The 20,726-nt window shown below is 44.2% G+C and overlaps 4 protein-coding genes across 5 annotated transcripts; 1 reads left to right on the top strand and 3 right to left on the bottom strand.

Annotated features, from left to right (window-relative positions):
• Positions 1–16: 16 nt before the first annotated feature.
• On the bottom strand, positions 17–3,729 carry LOC147187779 (protein disulfide-isomerase A6-like). The gene is made up of 13 exons (XM_086099870.1): positions 3,620–3,729; positions 3,168–3,312; positions 2,894–2,951; positions 2,572–2,698; positions 2,388–2,494; positions 2,187–2,323; positions 1,903–2,017; positions 1,620–1,760; positions 1,427–1,511; positions 1,013–1,085; positions 764–922; positions 595–691; positions 17–525 (listed from the first exon to the last, which is right to left on the bottom strand). The coding sequence occupies exons 1-13, from the start codon at positions 3,636–3,638 to the stop codon at positions 448–450; spliced, it is 1,341 nt and encodes a 446-aa protein (XP_085955996.1). The 5' UTR covers positions 3,639–3,729; the 3' UTR covers positions 17–447.
• Positions 3,730–4,372: 643 nt separating this feature from the next.
• LOC147187778 (voltage-gated potassium channel regulatory subunit KCNF1-like) lies at positions 4,373–6,500 on the top strand. The gene is made up of 2 exons (XM_086099869.1): positions 4,373–5,142; positions 5,653–6,500. The coding sequence occupies exons 1-2, from the start codon at positions 4,483–4,485 to the stop codon at positions 6,412–6,414; spliced, it is 1,422 nt and encodes a 473-aa protein (XP_085955995.1). The 5' UTR covers positions 4,373–4,482; the 3' UTR covers positions 6,415–6,500.
• Positions 6,501–16,314: 9,814 nt separating this feature from the next.
• Positions 16,315–17,808, bottom strand: LOC147187777 (uncharacterized). Its single transcript, XM_086099873.1, has 2 exons — positions 17,662–17,808; positions 16,315–17,584 (listed from the first exon to the last, which is right to left on the bottom strand). Exon 2 carries the CDS (start codon positions 17,573–17,575, stop codon positions 16,592–16,594), a length of 984 nt encoding a protein of 327 aa, XP_085955999.1. The 5' UTR covers positions 17,576–17,584; positions 17,662–17,808; the 3' UTR covers positions 16,315–16,591.
• A 201-nt stretch (positions 17,809–18,009) lies between these two features.
• Positions 18,010–20,217, bottom strand: LOC147187776 (uncharacterized). Of its 2 annotated transcripts, none has more exons than XM_086099871.1 (2): positions 20,079–20,217; positions 18,010–19,014 (listed from the first exon to the last, which is right to left on the bottom strand). In XM_086099871.1, the coding sequence occupies exons 1-2, from the start codon at positions 20,176–20,178 to the stop codon at positions 18,023–18,025; spliced, it is 1,092 nt and encodes a 363-aa protein (XP_085955997.1). In that variant the 5' UTR covers positions 20,179–20,217; the 3' UTR covers positions 18,010–18,022. The 2 variants fall into 2 exon arrangements, with proteins under 2 accessions (XP_085955997.1, XP_085955998.1); XM_086099872.1 differs by lacking the exon at positions 20,079–20,217 and adding an exon at positions 19,619–19,734.
• Between the last annotated feature and the right edge of the window lie 509 nt (positions 20,218–20,726).

Below are 20,726 nucleotides of genomic sequence, written 5' to 3'. Positions count from 1 at the left end.
CCCCCCCCCCCCCCCCCCCCACTTCATCCTAACCCCACTAACATTCTGCACCCACTGGATTGGAAAAACAGGTAAAAGAAAAAGATATGATGTCGCGTGAGGGGGGGTTTTGACGTTGAATGCGACGAGTCCACATTTAAATACAGGAGAAGAATCAACAATAAAACACTTCCCGTCTCCTTTTGAACATGTTGGACTGCAACTTTCAGAAGGTACGCCAGTCATTGACCCCTCCCCCGAATGCGTATTTGTGACTTGATAAAAAAAAAAAAAAAAATTCAGGCATCCCCCCCCCCCCACCCCCAGGAGTATTTCAGTGACTGCGACCAACCTGGCCTTCCATTCTTCCACAGGAGAAGGGGAGGTGGCACGCACTGGGACCAGACCGCATCCGACGTAATCCAGCCGGGATCAAATCTGAGCCGCCTTTTGTTTTGATTCTGAGCTTCATAACTCAATCTTTTTGTCAAAGTCATCATCATCCAGCTCGACGTCGCTCAGGTCGTATTCCTCTTCCTCGGGAAGCTGGTTGGTGAGAGAAAATAATTTGTGATTTTTATGACTGGGGAAAATAATCCGGTCATTTTGTCTCACCTGTCCATCTTTTCCATCCCACGGTTCAACCGAGTGAATTTGGGGTAGGACACCACCTGTCAACGTGGCGGTCGAGCCTCGTCCAACAGAAAGCTCTCTGCAAACGACCAGCAAAGAACGACTTTTACGTTCCGGCTGTTCATTTGAACGCCTCCATCGTACCGCTCACCTGAGGAAGTCGTGAATCCCGGTGTCACTGAAGGAGCCCTTGAGCAGAGCGAATTTCATCTTGCGCGTGTTGATGGCGGCCATGGCGGGGTAGCCGAAGCCGCCGATGCCCAGCGAGGCCTCCAGCTCCATCTGACTACCGGCCTCGGCCCACAGCCAGCTGATGGGAGGGGGGGGGGGAGGGGGGTGCTATGATGAAGTCCCTTCTCTTACGAGATCAGAGTCCAAACGTTTCAGCTCTCGTTCTTACCCCCACATCTTCTTTTTGTACTTGTCGGCCATCTTCGCCATCACATCCAGGTAGCCGTTTCGACCAGAGGCGCCTTTTTCCATATAAACAGTTCAAACACACTTGATCATAAAGGAAGCACGAGTCCAGTGGGTGACACCGTTATTGGAGTTAATGAGAACTAACGAACACTAAAAATGAAAATAACATTTTTCCTTTATGAAAGACAAAAAAAATAAGCTGAAACTATATATTACGTTTGTAAAACTAACTATAAAACTCTTGTAAAGAAGAAAGGTCACATGGTGTGAGAAATGTACTATGGCATTTTTTTTAACCTTGCATTCTACAAATACTGTTAATGACTACAAATAATGGTGAGTGATATGGGTGCCAGCGAACAAAAGTACAGTTTGCTGGACACTGTGTGCTCACCTGTGTCCAGGATGTGGGGCAGGATACCAATGATACACAGCTGATTGTCCTCACAAGTCCCCTTCAGGACATCTTCGTTAATAATCTGTAAAACAAAGACATTTTCCTCCCTTTTCATTTCGGAACGAGAACTTGAGCCTCGTGGTACGCAGTCAAAAATTGAGGGAAGGTCAAATTACATTCGCCGACTAACCTCCAGCAGTTCCGGAGCAGGGGCATTATCAGAAAACAGATCCAAGGCCCTCGCGATGATGTCGCCGCTGGAACGTCCCCCCTGGTAGTCCTCGGGCTCCTCCCCTTTGCGGAAAATCTTGATGGTGGGAAAACCTCGGATCTGCAAACACAGGCGAAACATTTCAGATTCTTATAGCAATGCTGTCGTGTTCAAAATTCAGTTTCAGTTAGTTTCATCAATGCGACCTGAAGAGGATGTCAGGAAAAAAAAAAAGAATAAAAATTCAAAGTTTCATACTCACCCCATAGCGGCTGGACACAGCTTGATGTACAGTTGCATCCACAGCTCCCAGGCGAACTTTGCCCTTCGTCTGCTCCTTCACAGCCGAAGCGGCGGCTGCCCACTCAGGCTCCAGGCTGATGATTGAAAAAAGGCACTTTCATCACATCACTTTCTACATTAAATCACTTTAGAATAATCAATTCATAACACAGTTTGACTTCTGCAAAAGATATTTTTCCATAAAATGTGAGTCCGATGTCCAATCTGTGCGATACGGACAGCGTGTCGACGACTCAAACTCACTTCTTGCAGTGTCCACACCAGGGAGCAAAGAACTCCACCAACCACACGTCGTCACTATCCAGCACCATCTTGTCAAAGTTGTCATCAGTGAGCTCCACCACATCCTTTTTACTGCCACTGTCACTCCCACCGCCACTCTGCCAGAGGCAAAGTTTTACTGTCTCGCCAAGCTCTGGTTTTATACATTAACTCTGCTCGTACCTGTTTGCTGTAACTTGAGCTGCCAGAACTGCCACTCAGTCGTTCTTTGACCAGAGCACGCAGGGCATTCATGGCTCCATCCACGATGGCATGGCTAGTTCGTCCACCTGACGGAGGGGTGAAAAAAAAAAAGTTGTAAAAATCTTTTCAAGTGAAATATACAAAGACACCCTGTCGGAAGTACCTTGATATTGTTCGGGTTTGTTCTTGTTGGCGCCAAAGATCTTGATCGTGGGGAAGCCGGAGATGCCATATTGGCTTCCTAAAGACTTGTGTTCATCTGCATCTACGGCACCAACCTTGACAATACCCTGAAAGAGAACACAGGCAGTACATTTAAACACTCAATTGACCTTATACAAACTTTTACGCATTTCCTCGAATGTGAGTGTCTCAAGTCCGCCCCACCAATGAGCGACCAGCAATTATCACCAATATGGTATCACCACAATCCACTTAGAAGAAGAGCTGAAAGTCACATTAATATACACTGATGTCATGTTTACTTTGAGGGCTGTCGCTGCCTTCGTCCAGTCTGGCGTCAACCTTTGACAATGGCCGCACCTGATGAAGACAAGGCATATCAACATTATCCACCTGTGCTGTCCAAGCATTGTATGATAGACATGAGAACCATTATACATAATACAAAAAAATATTATGAAGCTGGAGCTATTACAATTACTGGCCACTCCAGACATAAATTTTGTTGTTAATTTGGTTGTCGAGACACTCCTAGGCACTGTATTGAGCCCAACAAAGCTGCATTTGTGCACTGACCAGGGAGCGTAGAACTCGATCAGCCACAGACTGTCGCTCTGGATCACCTCTCTGTTGAAGTTGGACGGGGTCAGTATGACCACATCGTCGCTGGGGGAATAAAAGGCTTGCACACGAACAAACAGCGAGCAGCACAGCAACACTCCTGCACCAAGAACCACAGCAGCACGATCAGTACTTTTTAGCTAGCCATTGGTCTATAGCACAGTTACGTATAACCAGCAGAGGAGTCCTTTTGAAACACGGCTTATCGTGCATTGGCACGTGCTTTATAAACCACACTTTTATTGAATTAAAGAAGCCTCTTAAATCACACTCCTATTGAATTAAAGAGGCCTCTAAATCACGCTTTCACGATTCAAGCTAGCCAACCAGCCAAACTTCACAATTTCCTAACCTAAGAATCTCGGTGCCTTTTAATGAACAAATTTCAATTTTTTGGTTCCACTTACCAGAAAGTAACGGTTTCATTATTTTAGCAGCGTCTGCGTCTCCTCCAGTACTTGCAAACACCACGAAGGCTACCTCGTCTTGATTCAGCTGCCTGAAATAAAGTCAATGGAGGAGATTCACCGTGGCCCACGCTGATTGGCTGAACTCGAGCGCTGCAACCAAAAAGCGAACATCGATTGGCTGAAAAGAGCAGTTCCGAATAGCCGACCAATCGGAAGGCGCCGTGTAAGGTTTTTCAAGGAAGCTTGACGTTCACAACAAATGATAAAGAAAAGTCAAAACAAGCGAATGACGTCTACAATTAAAATACACAAGGAAACCATGCAAAACAAAGCCTGATACGCCACACATGCGTCCTAGCAATACATGTGTACAGTAATTGTAACATTCCAAGTCAATGTGGGTGATTGACAACTATACCGATTAAGACTATTAATTTGTTCAACTCAAATAGCCCACTGTTATTTACGTTAGGTTAGCCAATGATACAAAAAAATATAACCGTGCCTCTGTTCACAATGTATTTTTTTTTGCCTCTAGATGGAGACAAATAATCACCCAAAACCGTGAAAGAACCTTTTTGTACTGTATCCCTTTTTGTAAATCACCTTAAAAAATAAAAGCTTATCTCTTACTTTGCTGTCGTACCAGAAGTCACCCTTTCGATTATTACAGCTTGATTTAGAGTTGCGCGATTTCAGTCTAACTTTGTCCACTCCCAGAGACGCCAAACCTCAGCACGTGAAAGCAAGGACACTTAAACCACTGCTTCGGAATTTCTCTTTTTATATAATTGCACCATTAATCACTTGTACTTGACTTTGACAAAAATATAGGGACACCCCGCCCCTACACCAACACAATGTGGGGGACCCACAGGAGCCGGTACTGGAGCGGCTCCGGAGCCAGCGAGGAGCCCGAGATCGTGGTGAACATCGGCGGGCTGAAACAGGTGTTCTGCCGGGACGTTCTCAACCGCTTCCCGGACACTCGCCTGGCCGAGCTGGTGAACTCGGTGTCCCCCCTCCCCACGGAGGACATCTCCTCCCTGTGCGATGACTATGACCCTGAAAAAGGAGAGTTTTATTTCGACAGGGATCCGGACGCCTTCAAGTGCATCACGGAGCTTTATTATTACGGCGAGATTCACGTCAAGCGAGGCATCTGCCCCATCTGCTTTATGAAAGAGATGGACTTTTGGAAAATTGACTCGGATTTTCTGGATGAGTGCTGCAAGAGCCACTTGAAGGAGGTGGAAGACGAGCTGGAGGAGATCGCCGAGAAAGTGAGGACCATCCTGGTGGACCGGGATGGAGACCCGAGCGTCAGTGGTTGGCAGCGCTTCCAGACGTGTGTGTGGAGGCTGATGGAGAAGCCCGAGTCGTCCTTGGCTGCTCACATCATCGCCATCCTCTCCTTCGTCTTTATCCTGGTCTCCTCCGTGGTTATGTGCGTCAGCACAATACCGGACCTGCAGGTGGAGGACGAGGAGGGGAACCTCATGGAGAACCCCACCTTGGAGGTCACACTGAAAAAAGGAACTTTAAAAAAAAAAAAAGCTCATTCTATATATTATTATCTTAAAACTAATAGTAACAAAACAAAATCTAAATAATTTTGAGAAAAAAATTAAAGACACCTCTATAAACCAATTAAAACTTACTGAATTTAAAAAAATTATAACGAAATCACAAAAAAAGCAATAAGCAAAAATCCACCTTGGTAGCAGTGTAATCCAGATATGACATCTCAACTACCGTAAGTAGGAAGCAGTTGTTTTTTTTGCAGAGGATAAAGAATATCTGCATGTGTGTAAAAAAAAAAGGCAGAAATGTTGATCATCGGTGTGTAATTTTAAATTACACAACCCTTTGAAACGATGAATGGCTTCTCCAAATAATTCTTGATTAGTTTTATAATCATTTCATTGTTGATCAAAGTTTTAAAACTGTTGTTCTGAACGATCAAAAGCAAATAAAATACCACACAAAAGGTCAAACAATTTCAACCGCATGAATTTTTTCTCCCCCAGTGCATCGAGACGGTGTGCATCGGCTGGTTCACCATCGAATACGTGCTGCGCCTGGTCTCGTCCCCAAACAAAGTCAAGTTTGCGCTGGCCTTCATGAACGTGGTGGACTTCATGGCCATCATGCCCTTCTTCGTGGTGCTCCTCCTCACCTCGCTGGGCGCCGGCGTGATGGAGCTGGCCAACGTGCAGCAGGCAGTGCAGGCCTTACGCATCATGCGCATCGCCCGCATCTTCAAGTTGGCGCGCCACTCGTCGGGACTCCAGACCCTCACCAGCGCCCTGAAGAGCAGCCTGAAGGAGTTGGGCCTGCTCCTCATGTACATGGGCGTCGGGGTGTTCCTCTTCTCGGCGCTGGGCTACACCGTGGAGCAGCACCACCCGGAGACCTTGTTCACCAGCATCCCGCAGTCATTCTGGTGGGCCGTGATCACCATGACCACGGTGGGCTACGGCGACGTGTACCCCAAGACCACCTTGGGCCGTTGCAACGCCGCCATCAGCTTCCTGTGCGGCGTGATTGCCATCGCCTTGCCCATCCATCCCATCATCAACAATTTTGTCCTGTTCTACAATAAGCAGCAGGTTCTGGAGACGGCCGCCAAGCACGAGATCGAACTGATGGCGCTGCGCTCCGATCAGGATGGCGGCGGGAAACACGTGTGTGGGGTACTGCTGAAGAGCCCCCGCAAGGCTAACCGGGACCCTGACCTTCACGCTAGCCTTGAGAGAACATCTGAAAACAAACATTGTACGGTTCTCTGAACAGTTCCTCACATGGACAGAATGGCAAAGCATGTCAAAATGCAGCTCTGGAAAAAAAATAATAAAAATAATTTTAAAAAAAGAGACCACAACAAAATGATCATTTTCTCTGATTTTGCGATGTAGCGGTACAATGGAACCTCGGATGGTAATTTATTCCATAACGCGGCCAAACCGAAACATAAGATAATTTCAAGGAATGGAAATGCAGCTAATCCATTCCAGCTCAGTGTGTGGTTAAAAAAATAAGTAGAATATGTAACAACAACAAAAAACTAGCATAGCTTTTAACCTGGTTATAAAAGTATTTACACTAGCTAGCTTCAGTTTTGTTAGCAGCTCATTCCATTCCATTTAGCATAGTTAAGTGTATTTTTATTTTTTGGGAGACCATAAAGCCTCACTAACACTATTAACAGCAGTCTCCGGTGGCCGAAGGTAAACCCTGGGCAGACATTTAACGGCTGGAGTCTTGCGTGAGACTGCTACCTAGCTGTCGTTACGTTCGGCAGAGGGGACCGCTTAGCGCAGGGGTGGGCAAACTATGGCCCGCGGGCCGGATACGGCCCATTGGTCTTTTTAATTCGGCCCGCCCAAGATTGGTGCACAATTAAGGTTTGATTGCATTCATTTCGTTTGGACTTGTAATGACAGGTATTTCAACACCAGGTGGCGCAGTTACTTCAAGTTGCAGAGCACGGGGAGGGAGGGGAAGACGAAGAAAGAGGCAGAGAGTAATGACCATGGAAGGGAAAGTGATATGTATCTGATTAAACGAAGCGGGTAACAAAGTACGAAACATTCAGGAGACGCCTGGAGTCGGAAAGACTCAAATCTACGAGACTTTGAAAAACAAGGAAGCGATTCTTACTCAGTCCGATTCTGGCAATTTCCATGCTCAGAGTGAATTGCTTTTGGCTCGAGTAAATGAACATTTCCTAGAATGGTTTGATTGTTATCATGTTAAAAACTTTCCGCAAACTGGACCGCTAATAAGAGTCGGAGAGCAGTCAAATGTGTAGAGCGTGAACAACAGGGGGCTCAGTACACATCCTTGAGGAGAACCGGTGCTGAGTGTGATGGTGGAGGAGAATGTTACATTATTACTGGCATACAAAGACATTGTGCTATCTTCTTTATTTTCTATTTCTATTTCTAACTTTTGGCCCGGCCCTCCACAATATTTTCTGCTTCTCATTTGGCTCCCCCGGGAAAATAATTGCCCACCCCTGGCTTAGCGCCTCACTGCAAGGCTTTTATTTTTACTTCTTTCCGCTTTAATACAGCCGTAGGTATTGAAAGAAGCGCTTTACAAATGTGATTTCTTATCATTGTTATTATGACAATAGAACCACTGATTGATTTCGCTAAACTATGCAGCTCAATCACAACCGTGAACGCCTTGCTCATATTTAGTACCACTATCAGTGGTACTGCTCGCTCAGCAGCAGTACCCAAAAATTATACGTCGTCGGGTTCACTCAGAAGCAGTTTTGAAGGCGTTGAATGGATTTGAAGGACAGTCAACTATTGACCCAATTAGCTGTGCCTTTGTGATTCCCTTCAGGCAGATGGATTGTGAAAACTGACTTGAATTGTGACTGAACAGCTGCATGTACAATGTATATAAAAAGTCTATTCACCCCTGTTCAAATGCCAGCTTTTTGTGATATTAAAAATTAGACCAAGATATATAATTTCACATTTTTTTCTTCCACCATCTATCACATGTACAAGACAACTGAAAAAAAAAATCGAAACATTTTGAAAACATTTCTCTTACTTTTAATATTATGAACCTACCATATGAGCAGGTGTGTGTTGTTTTTTTTTATATCCAATGTATAGTAACAAGCCTTATATTTATTTGAGAGCCTTATTATTCTTCTGTATGAATCATAATGTTCCTATGTTTGTTTTTGTGCCATTGTGAAAGGTCGGGGGGGGGGGATGCACACGCCCCACAGTGTTGTTACATTAGAGCGGCTGAGTGCTTAACTAAAGAAGTGTTCTTCGTTTTTTTTTTTTAAATATGTCTTTATTTTGTAAAAAAAAAAAAGATTGTTTTTCGGATTTTTTTAGTGTTTTGTGTAATAAATTTATTACAGTTTTTTTTGGTTGTTGTTGAATGGAATATTCTGTTTAAAAAAAACAGATACTTTTTTTTACTGTTTTGAATGTTTTTCTGTCATTTCCACCACTTAATATTCAGAAAACAGAAAAGAAATATTCTGAAAACAACAACAAAATAGAGAAAATATTCCCCAAAACAGAAAAAACACACAACCCCCCCCCAAAAAAAATCAAAATAAAATAACCCCATGCCTCAAAATAAATTCCTTAGAAAAAAGATTTTTATGTGTGGGGTTTTTTTCAGTTTATCATTTTCCCCACGAGTGTACCTAATAAAGTGTCCGGGGAGTAAACAAAATGAAGGCCTCTTGGGGGTTGTTGTTGTTGCGCAGTCTAGTGCAACCTCACAGCTGTTCACGGTGTGTCTGTCGCCCTCATTTTGGGGCCGCGGCGTGACTGCGAGGCATTGGATCTACTGTAAACTCGATCTGGTGCGCCGGAATGTTTCTAAGGTCGTGACCCTCTATTTTTTTCCACACCCACTGTAAAACTGACACTGCGAAGCGCGCGTGCTCGGTTTGGCTGCAGGATATTTAACTGTGATGGCTTTAAACGTTGCAGAGGATTTGTCCTCCTCCTTGGATGATCTGTGAATTGATTTGTTCATTAAGTCGAGTGCGCGTGTGATTCACAATGGGCTCAGTTGCTTTAACCCTTTCATGCATTCTGTAACTCGATAACATGATAAGCTGTCCACTATGGTAACCGCTGTCCCTGAAAGGGTTAAAAGTGGACAGATATTCTTTCGATTTTGTGTACAACGGTAGAGTGCGAAGTGTGCCGTACTTAACATTTACATTCTTGTTAACATTTACGTTGGAATTCAGCTCAGTTTTGTTTTTTTTTTCCTGTAAGTGATGCTAAAAATAAAGATCAAATGTGAAAATGTATTTTGTGATTGACACAGAGTCATTCTTTCCGTTTGCATTTGAGAGGAACAATTTTGAAAAAAATCGAATTGCGAAAAAAAATTTCACCTCTCAATATTACGATTTCCAGGTGATTCATTTAACTCAATCAATAAATTCCTCTGCAGTAGTATGGCATGAGGACTAGCATACATATTACAATGTTTTTAGTTCACCGGGAGGTCAAATGATGTCATCCATATGCAATTATTTTTATTATGATTTTTTTTTTAGGAAATCATTGGCACGTAAACAGCACAAAGTGCAAATCCCAGCATTGACACAGCAACCTCCTCGCTAACGCAAGCTCGTTTTGCATCCACAGGGCTGCACGCATAAGGTCAAGGCCATATGGTGCACATCGGTCGGCCCACGCGCTGTGCGAACAACGCTAACGATAGCGGCTATCTCGGCTAACCAGCATGCGGAGAAAAGCCTTTTGTGCACACTGACAGGTGGGGGCTACAGTGTGAAAGTATTGTTCAAGGAGTGTTCAATCAACAAATATACAGACATCTTCAGGCGCAAAAAAAAAAAACGATTTCACGAGCTCCCAAGCCGAGACAAATATCCTCGTCCTTGCCTGCCCGCCTCCGATGCACGCAAACAACTGCATACATTGGCTCCTTTAGTTGTGACCTGCTGTGGGCTGTTGGCTAATCAGTATTTTCACTCCTCCATGTTGCTCGTCTGTGGCATTCTGTGGGCGCTCGAGATATGGAGCAGCTACCAAAAAAAATAAAAAAGGGTTTCTATAAGGGTTTCATGTTTTGTTGTTTTGTCTCCTGCTTTCCACTCCTTTGCCACCTAAATAAACATGTAGACGAGTGAGGGTGGGTGGACAATAATGACACCATGGCTCTATTTAAAAAGAAATGTTTGCCCATGTAGGAGGCAATTATTCCTGAAACTCCTTTCAGCTGACCTGCACTTCTCATTATTTTCTAGGGATGCCACAATGTATACTCGGCAGCGCTTTCCTCTCTGCCTCGCCTCGCAGGACATTCCAGGGCTTGGTCATGTATGATATGATGTTGTATCGCATTTATTTAATATAATTTGATATGTGGCGCTCTTTATTGTAAGACAATAAAGCTTGAATTTCCATTATTGAGATCAATATAATATGGCAACAAATGCACTCACCAGTGTCTCTCTGGACACAATCAAATTTATTTCACGAAAAAAAAAAATCACGTGTAAAATCCAGCGTGTATAAGCAAAGCAGCTACTTTGGGTGATTCAATCAGAAAAGATGAGCCAGAATGCAGTTATCGTGTGTCCCGAGGCACTACAAATAGGATATTTAAATGCATTTGCATCTAAAATGGCCAAACCCCTTCATTTGAATAACAGCGCATGATAATGTGCAGTACTGGGTTTTTTTTTTTCTTTCAATCTTCCCAGTGGTGGTCTCATTTGGGATTTATTTTCCGCTGCAAGAACAAGACCTTAACAAGACCGATGTGGCTATCAAGAAGAAACGACGGAGTTCTCGTCTGCCAAAGACGATCGTGGAAGCATTTGTGTGCGTAAATGCACTCTTGGAGCACGATGACAGCGTCGGCGAGACAATTACCAAGATTAATCGTGACCTGGCGTGAAAACAAAGTCTGGATGAGGTGCAAAATTTACGGACTTTGCTCAACCTGTCACGTCTTTTTATCCTTGGGGGGGGGGGCGGGTGGGGGGGGGGGCGTCCATGGTGGAACCACACCCTTGTTGCTTTTACGTACGATAGTCGTGAGCAAACTAGCCCAATATTATTTAAGATGTTACGTGAGGTGTGGAAAAATAAATTGAATTACTTTAATTTAGAGAAGTACAAGGCAAAAAAAAAAAAAAAAACAGACATCAAGTCCTCCTCGGCAGCAGGTGGCGCTACATTGCAAATCATCTGTGTCAGACACAAAGTTAATTCTTCACATTTTGTTGTTATTGTCTTAAATTAAATTTTATGTATCAAAGGGGTTTTCCGTTTGGTTTTAGCTAAGCAAAAAGTGTAACTTTAAAAACGCCATGAGATGAAAGTGTAAAATTGGGTAAAAAAAAAAGCCCTCACACGGGGGGGGGGGGGGTAAAAAATGTCTGCCAAACAGAGAAATAAATGAATGCAATCTGGCTGATGATAAAATCTGGTTTACTGTGAATGCAGCACTGCTTTATCAGCACCACATTATAGAGGCGTAGACGTTATTTATGTCTTCTCTGTTAATGAAAAAGATAAGAATCACATAGTCGGAGGTGACTTGAAAGAGTGCTTCCAGGTGGTAGAAAAATATGCATTCGGCCGCTCGGAATCTTCCCATTTGGGAGAGGAGTTACAGCCTCATTATTTTTGTCCCATGTTGCAATCTAAAGAGGAATTAGGGAGCCCCTCTAATGTGAACGTGAAAATAGAAACAAAAGTCAGCTTCACCCAAGATGAGATTTGCCGTTCTGTAAATTGCTTCTCTGCATAGATTGTTGTGATGTGCGGCCAAATTTACACTAAATGGCCCAACAACTTGCTGAGCGAATTCCTTTTGCGTGGTGCATCTTGTCTCTGCAGTATTTTTGTTTGTTTGCTAATGTGGAACCTTGATTTCCCTGTGTTGCTGTTGAGTGTTATTACCCCCCGCCGCCCCCCCCCCCCCCCTCCCCCCAGCAAAGGGCAGATTTCTTTGAAACGGGATCTCGTTGGGTTGCGCAGGCGGTACTGACGTCGCTGCCGCTGAGTGTTTGTTTACACTTGCTCATAAAACACTCGAGGCCGTAAAAGTCGTGAAGATAAGAGCGCCGGGCTGGCGCGCGCTCATGAATGCGGCAAAAAGTTTAGGCACTAAATCAGATGATAGTGCTTAGCTTTACTTTTGTTGTTGTTGTTGTTGTTTTGGTGACTATTTTGAAAAGCCTCATGTTGATGATGGTCATTCTTGTTGGACTAATTGTCATAAGAGCACTAAAATCCCAAGAAACAGCAAACCGTGCACGCATTTTGTGCGACTTTGGTTAAAATCTTTCACGACTAACAGGCAAATTACATTGTAGGCAGAACGATTCGACCAAAATAAAATCTAGTTCCTATTTAACTGAACGACACCATTTTCTCGACCTAACCGAGTCCTGGTTCCTGGCCAGGAACTGCTCTCTCTTCTTTTCTGATGCAGTTGTTCAGTTTTAGGTTTTGAAGCACTCTTGAGCGATGTCTGCCATGTAGCGTTGTTATTGCAACTTAAAAGTAAAACAAGAAAATGGCATAAACACTTTTCCCCCATGAAAAGGACATCTTTTAGATGAACCCAGTGAACCAGAACTGTATTTAAAAACATAGAAATAACATTGGCATCAAGAGTGTAACTAGCTAGCAAGCTAGCTTAAATTGCTAATGAGGGGCAACAAACTGTCTTTCCACTCCAAGGAAAACCATGTGAACTCATCTGGACCAAAATTGGACGGAACATGTTTCCACCTGACGCCGGCGATATGAGAGCCAGCGGTTTTCTCTTGAGAAAACGTCAAATGCAACAAGTCAATGAGGAATCCCTGTTTGTTTGTCATCGCAGAATGCTTAAAATGTCATCCGTTTGGAACATTCCAGTCAGGCGCTTTGGTCTCACCTTACATGGCAGTTTGAATGAGCACATTGCACACCGGTGCCAAGCACCGAGTGAATTTAAGCCTTTGACGGCCGAAAGGCCCAAATGGATTGTTCAAAGCCGGGGCTTGTTCTCAAGCTGCTTCGCTTGATTCCAAAATCAATCTGTCCATAAGCTAGCAGACATCTTTCAAGTTTGATGTCAAACACAGCGGGTCAATACGTCGTTCGGGATAGTCTTTGTAGGTTTTTATTTCCGTCCAACCTTCAGAAAACATTCAGCCCCGTCCCTCGCCCGCTGATACATGATCTCGCCTTGACCCTCCCAAGTTGCAGCCTGGGAGCAAACCGCGCCCGGGCAGCCCCGCAACAGGTGAAAGGTCTTTTATAGATGGCGCATAAAGCGCGCCCCCCCCCCCCCCCCCATGGGGACAGTTGTAGCCGGATGCTAATCCCTTTCGCATCAGAGCGAAAGAATCGTTAGAGGATCCAAAAAACTCATGGCAAGGGATGCGAGAAGCCGTCAAGGAGATTTAGATGTCACTCGCTGATGAAATGCCCTGTGCTGTGTATTATTATTTTTTCCTTCTCTTTTCTAATACGTGGAGGTAATTAAACTCTGTCAGGCCAGTTTGTGCCCTTGCGTGAGCGATCACTTAGCTTGTATAAATCGATGTACAAAAGGGGGGGGGGGGGGACACAAAAAGGCAATGTTGCAAACCCTGTCGTTTTCTGCCACTTGTGGACTTTTTGTCCATAATTTTAGCATGGCAATGAGGTATTGCAATCCACGTGGGAAGCATAATGAGCGTGTGCTTTGATTATTTTTTTTCATGTCAAAGTCCTGGACAGGACAAGGTGAGTCAGCTTGGAAGAAGTCATTAAAACTTTTAGTGGCGCTCATCAAGAGCAACCCCCCCCCCCCCCCCCCCCCGCAGAAGCAAAGTCATTTTTCACGCTTGAGTGGGCAAAAGAGTGACGGTGATGACAAGGCACCTTTACTTTTAATTGCATACGCATACCTGTCAACTCATACGGTTTAGCCATAGTTCATACGGATTTTGTGGTGAATCTTACGTATATGGCCGTATCGCACAAATCATACGGATTCTGAAAATTTCCGAGTTTTTTTTTCACCAACTCCAAATGATTTGGAGTTGGTGAAAAAAGTAACGCAGGAATACAACTCTGAACACAGTGATGCCACTAAGTAGAATGATGATTAGACATTAACCAGACATTGTATTATGGAGATCTACAATAAATATCATTGAAAATTTCGTGGTTTTTTTCTGCCGTTATTTTGACATATAAAATGCTTTGGTATGTTATAATGATTTTTTGCTCTTTATAAGGATTTTTTTGGTAGTTTATACAGGTTGGCGCTCCGAAAAGTTGACAGGTATGCATACGTGTTAAAATGTCGGAAACCTTTTTTTTTTTAACTAGGTTGTCCCCGCTTCGCTAGTTCAGCTGGTTTGCGAGCATGTGCCATTTGAATCTCATGTTCAGGTTGATCGTTACTAATGTATCCATCCCAAAACATTTACTCCTAACATAAAACATCGCCAAGCGTTGAAAAAAAAGAGCATCCAGCTCACATCAGGATATAATAGCCCATCATTCCCTCGGGAAAACAGTGAGAGGCCGTTTATCGACCAATCGTGCAGTTGTGGAAGCCACCTCGGTTTTCTGTCTCAGTCATGAGATAAAAGTACATTTTCAAGCCCTACCTCCAGTTTTTAGCCGGCGTAGATTTATGAGCTGGGCGACGAAAGGGCAACGATGCACATCAAGGTAGCGACGGATGAGGATGGGGGGGGAGGGGGGGGGGGGTTAACGCACGGTATGTTGTTGTGTTTTCATACTCGTTCAACTCAGCGACACGCTGCCGCTTTGCAAAACGATGCAATGAAAAAATCCGGCGGAGCCTGAACGTGCCATTTGAGTCCCCGAGCCGTGCGTGGGAGTGTTGATAAAAGGCACAGTGGGAGCATTCGTATGCTAATGTCGCCTGGAAGAGACGTTTCTCTTCCACCTTGAGGTTGCATTTTAATGAGGAGGGGAAAAAAACCTCTTTCCTCCTTTTAACCTGAGCTGGACATGAAAGATGGTTAAAGAGCTAAGGGCGCCATTGATGTGCAGATTAAAACGAATGCTGGAGTTTTTTAGGTGACATCGTTGTGACATTATGAAATAGATGCTATAATATCAAGCTGAAAATGAGCAATCGTATTAAAAATGAAGAAGTACAATTTAATGATCAAAACTGTTGCTGCACTGTGGTGCCACGCTTGAAGACCAATGAATTAAGAAAATACTGTAAATAAATCAACAGGAAGTGACCTAAAAACAACAGGAAGTGCCCAGGAGCAGCACAAAATCAACAGACTCTGCTTTTCGTTTATCTCTCTTTATACTGTGTATGTATTAATAACTTGTTCGTATAGTTCTCTGTGATTTGAGTTGTTCAATAAAGATTGTTGTTTCATTAAAAAAAAAATCAACAGCAAGTCACTCAGGAAGTGCTCCCACATCGACAGGAAGTTACCCGGAAGTGCGACATCGCAGATTTTTTTTTAAAAATAATATTTTATATTTTTCATTTTTGGACTTGTAAAAAGCTCTGAAGTAAAAAAACGCAGATGGCAAAGCTCTTATTCTGAAGTGCTGGAAACATATTCATCGGTCATATGACAAGACGGTGCAGCGAGACTTTAAATTTGTGACCTTTTGCATTCCCGTGGCAGTCAGAAATGTTTAAGGCGCCACTGTGGTAAAATGTCAAGTGAAAAGGTTTGTCATTTCATCTTACCAGCCTGCTCACTCTTCAACGTGAAAAATATGACAGCCCGCAGATGCCTTGCAGCAATTTTGCCACTATGGAGCCCAAAGCGCATGTTTGCTTTTTGCTTTCACACTAAAGGCAGTCTTTGAGCCCCTTCGTCAACATTTAGCTCCCAGTGTGCAAAGCTGCACTCTGCCCGGGCCTGTATAGAAGAAAACCTTTATTAGTCTCGCAATGGAGAAATTCCCAATTCACAGCAGCAAAGTCATGAAATCAAAATCAAGTTGTTTTCCTCAGCGCTTATTTGATGAATGATGTTTCATTTTCATAAGTGAGGATCGGAGCAGGAGGCTGTATTTTATCCTCAATTGGAATTACCAACCCATGCAGAGGTTTCATCATGGTAGTGATGGCAGGAAAAACCTGAAGAAAAAAAAAACATCCAGAGGAGGTCAGCTGGAAGATTCAGCCCCCCCACACACACACTCACATCATTAAAACATCTGTCAGATTTATTGCAAAAATGAAACATAAACCAAGGAACTAAATACAAGCAAATGGATGAGACAACGAGGCACACCTAGGCAAGCCACGAGTGACCGCAAGGAGCCGATCAACCGGAACGCGGCTGACGAGAACAGTTAGAAAAGATAAGCTAACGAGTAGATGTTAGATGGAAAAACACGAGTCAAAACTTAAAAGTCAAGAAAAACACACGTCGTGTCCATCACAAATCTTTGCATTTGACAATAATTTGCTTGAAAATCGTTTTTATCTGACCAGAGCAAGTTCACTTTCTGTTAAAGACGCCACTTGTCTGTTCTTGAGAGCTTCCGGCCCGGCGCAGGTCACCTCCTCCAGATAAAAGACACTTTGAGGATGTTCATTGAGCCATCTCCACAGGTACTCCATTTTCCCATCGCACAGCCATGGGTTGGTCGCGAGGATCAGCTGGAAAGACGAGTCCCTGTCATTCAGCAGGCCCGCGGGGAGATGTCGCAACTTGTTCTGGTTGAGAAGAAGTAACTGAAGTCGACGCAGACCCGAGAGGAGGAACGGCGGAAGATCCCGGAGTTGATTCTCTTGTAGAAACAGACGCGAGAGCTTCGGGTTGTGGCTGAAGGTCGTCGGGGTCAGGGCGCTCAGTTTGTTCCCGGCCAGATTAAGAACGTCCAGGTGGTGCAGGTTCTTCAAGGCATCCGGGCGCAGAGCTTCTAGTTTGTTGTCACTCAAATCCAAATTCTCCAGATGTTGCAGCTTTTGAAGAAACGACACCGGGATGTCGGATAAACGATTGCCTGATAAGTCCAACCGGGTCAGGCTGTTGTTCTCATCAAACCAACCCGCTTCCGCCTCTTCGATGCGATTGTTTTTGAGGACCAAATCGCGGAGCGACTTCTGCCGGAAGACTCCCAGAGGAAGACGGATAAGTCGGTTCCCCGTGAGATCCAATGAGTTCAGCTGGGAAGCGTTCCGCAGGAGATCCGAAGGAAGCTTGTCCAACATGCTGGCGTACAGCTGAAGCCTGTTCAGAAAGGGCACGGCATTGAAATGACCCGCTTCTAAGGAAGATATCTGGGTGGACCAGATGGACAACACCGTGGTGTTGGACGGTAAACCGTCGACGGGGAACGACGTCATGTTCGAGACGTCGGCGCACTCCACCTCAGAACCCGAACAGGAGCAGCGATGTGGGCAGGCATGGACACCGCGGTTACTTATTGCGCATAACATCAGCACCAGAATCAAATTCATCTTCAACCACTGCAAACATGTACCAGGACAAGTTAAATTATTATTATTTTTTAAATAAAGATTATGACGAAGATTTTTAGTCTTACCTAAAAGTGTCTGGAGAGCCGTCTGTTTATGCCGAAATGGGGTTGCTGACTTGTGAACGAGGACATTCAGTCGGGACAAAATGTTGCAAGAGGCAAACAGAATCAAGTAAACACTGCAGCTCATCCACGGCCGACCCATCGGGGGCGGACTTTTGACCTTTGACTTTTACCCCTTGGTGACAGTGCAGCAATCCCAGACCACCCCTGTGATAAAATAAATCCGCTATTTAGAAATAATCTATTTCAGTGCTTTTGCTAAATCCCGCCAGCAGTAGCTATGTTGACGATAGCTTGATATAGCATCAGCAATATGAATGAAACAAAGACCTTTTTTTTTTTTTTTTTTTTTTTAATCCTTTACTCAAATTTTTAGTTCAGTCTCTGTGAGTGACATCACCGAGCGACCCTTGAGAGACTGAGGACCGGAACAAATCATGGTCTCGGGTAGAAATGCTTTCTTTAGGTTGTTTTGGAGCCACCTGAGGAGGTACGCCATCTTCCCGTCGCACACCCATGGGTTGGCAGTCAGGTCCAGGCCTTCGTCCTCCAGAGCGTTCAGATGGTCGAGCAGTCCTGGAGGGACACTGCTAAGCTGGTTGTCGTCCAGACTGAGGTGTTTGAGCTGAGTGAGCTTCTGAAAAATGTTCGGGGGAAGATGAGTGAGCTTGTTCCTGGAGAGGAACAAGTAGGTGAGGTTCTGGGTGCTTTCGAATAAAGAAGCATCCAGGCTGTCCAGTTTGTTGTTCTGCAGATTTAGGCGATCAAGTTTGATGAGTGGATCCAAAGAATTTGCCAAGATCTTCACCAGATGGTTGTTGGAGAGGTCGAGGTTTTCCAGGTGGGGCATTTTTTGAAGAAAATCTCCTGAGATGTTGGTTAGACGATTCCCAGAGACGTCCAACCAGGTCAGGTCGGAGTTATCGGGAAGCCACGCGGCGTTCGCTTTCTCAACCAGGTTATTCTTGAGCACCAGGATTTGAAGCGGGGCATGGCTGAAGACCTCTGCAGGCAAATGGCTCAGCTTGTTGCCGGTGAGGTCCAAAGTGGTGAGCAGAGGCACGCCTCTAAGGAGGTGCGAGGAGAGGTTGTTGAGGTGGTTGCTGAATAGGTGGAGCTGCTTCAGCCGGGGCGTTGTGTTGAGATCCTGTTCCGAGATGGATGTAATGTTGGTGAACTGGATGGTGAGGATGCTGGTGTTCTCGGGGAGGCTCTCAACGGGGAATACCGTCAGGGGAACCTCATTGCAGACCACCTCTGCTCTTCTTGGGTAGCATTGGCAAAGCGCCGGGCACGCTGAAGCGGCATGACCAAAATAGGCCAAGAAGACCAGCACTCCACCAAACACCTTCATTACTGGGGGAGAAGACGAAATTGCAAAAAATTCTTACTTTAACCACGGCACAGTTTATTAGAAAAAACCTGATAGGTTCAAGACTTATCCATAATTGGTAAAAACGGATGTTTTAGAAATACCGGTAGTTTTATTCCTTCCACTTGCTCTGAACACACTTAAAATTGTATCAGAATCACCTTTATTAACCAAGTATGTAAGATCTCATCAGGAATTCATCTTCAGTAGTTTGTGCCACAATCAACGATGACAAAAAGAACATGCAGGACGCGACTAATGAAAACACCCTCCTTCCGCTTGTTCTCACGCTCTTGCCACTTTAAAAAAGAAAAAAAAAAGCCTGCTTTCTTCAAGTTGTGTCCCTCCCACATTAGTTTTATTGTAAAACTGCCAACTAAAACCAAAGATAATTCATTTCAACACCGAAATGTTCAAATAAACCATCGAATGTTCTCCAACCAAATTCCGCTAACTTGACGCTCACATGTAACGTGAAGTACCACAGTCGCGGGTGAAAGAAATTAGCATACACCTTCAAACAACTGCTACTTAAACACACAAGAGAGCCACAAACACATACAAACAGATGTTAAAAACAATACTCACGGGTAGATATTATCTCTGCACTGTAGGAACGAATGTTTAAACGGGAAAATGTGGAAATGTACGACAAGGAAGCGGCATCCTTTTCTTCATGCTGTTAATTAAGATGCATCGCTTTCAGTTGACCTCAGTGCTGCCTATTGTGGCAAAAGATGGTACTACACTATTGGAGCGTCACTGTAAATTCAGGCCACGTAATATAGTTCAGTGTTCTGTTTTATGAATGGCTACAGGTTAATTGTACCTTTTGCCACTTTGTGGATGAGCATTTAATTTCATCTGTCAGGTAACATCACTGGCTTAGACAGATGGACAAAGATAGATTGTGTGTTGTGCGGAAATAATTTCAGACTTAATTGAATGAAATTCCCAACGCATACCTGATGATCGTTTACGTCACACTTATTCACTCATTATGAATCACTGCCCGAATGTAGTGATAACAAATTAGAATCCAACTTACTGTCGTTGCAGATGCTCGAAGGCGGATGAGTGAGAGTCAGGCTGCAGGATCCGCAGAACCACTGAGTCATTCGGGGAGCCCCAATCCCAAATGTAATCATTACTTAGTATGCAAACAAGCCAGTCACACAACAGTCAAGGACGGACACTTGCAGCTGACCATGTGACTTGGATGCAAACAACAGGACATAAGATTTACCTATTGCATTTGATGATATGGCAATTTCAACATGCATGCATGGTTGTTTGTCTCAATGTGCCCTGTGATTGGCTGAGACTCACGCTCACCCTCAATCTAAATGAGTGCCACAGAAAATGGATAGATGTATTGGAACGAGTTTCACTAAAATTCTGTTTGTGTTTGCCGGTACCTGTAGTTATGAGTGTACATGTGTGTCGAGGTCAAAAGTTTAGTGGTCATTCAACCAGGGCCGAGTCATTCACACTGATCGGGAATACATTCGATGTGCAGTGTGAAGTACAATTTTTAGCAGATGGCTAACATGGTGAGCTATTCCATTATGTATGATGAGTGCCAGTTGGCTTTAGGCGCTTTCTGAAAGATTAATGTAAGCCCACTCCTACTACCAGAACCTTGGAAGGGAGATAAAACTATTCTGGTCAAACACTCACTGAAAAAAAAACAAAA

This window comes from Hippocampus guttulatus, chromosome 20 (genome assembly GCF_054856545.1).
Source record: "Hippocampus guttulatus isolate MCC_2025c chromosome 20, RoL_Hgut_1.0, whole genome shotgun sequence".
Taxonomy (NCBI): domain Eukaryota; kingdom Metazoa; phylum Chordata; class Actinopteri; order Syngnathiformes; family Syngnathidae; genus Hippocampus; species Hippocampus guttulatus.
This window is presented reverse-complemented; position numbering and strand designations above follow the sequence as displayed.

Coding starts and splice junctions, on each gene's coding strand:
- LOC147187779 (XM_086099870.1), bottom strand. Junction 2,699..2,893: donor AGGCAGCGACAGCCCTCAAA/GTAAACATGACA, acceptor GTTCTCTTTCAG/GGTATTGTCAAGGTTGGTGC. Junction 1,086..1,426: donor GCCCCACATCCTGGACACAG/GTGAGCACACAG, acceptor ATATGGAAAAAG/GCGCCTCTGGTCGAAACGGC.
- LOC147187778 (XM_086099869.1), top strand. CDS start 4,483: ATGTGGGGGACCCACAGGAGCCGGTACTGGAGCGGCTCCGGAGCCAGC. Junction 5,143..5,652: donor TGGAGAACCCCACCTTGGAG/GTCACACTGAAA, acceptor TTTCTCCCCCAG/TGCATCGAGACGGTGTGCAT.
- LOC147187777 (XM_086099873.1), bottom strand. CDS start 17,575: ATGAATTTGATTCTGGTGCTGATGTTATGCGCAATAAGTAACCGCGGT.
- LOC147187776 (XM_086099871.1), bottom strand. CDS start 20,178: ATGATTACATTTGGGATTGGGGCTCCCCGAATGACTCAGTGGTTCTGC. Junction 19,015..20,078: donor TTCGAGCATCTGCAACGACA/GTAAGTTGGATT, acceptor CTTCTCCCCCAG/TAATGAAGGTGTTTGGTGGA.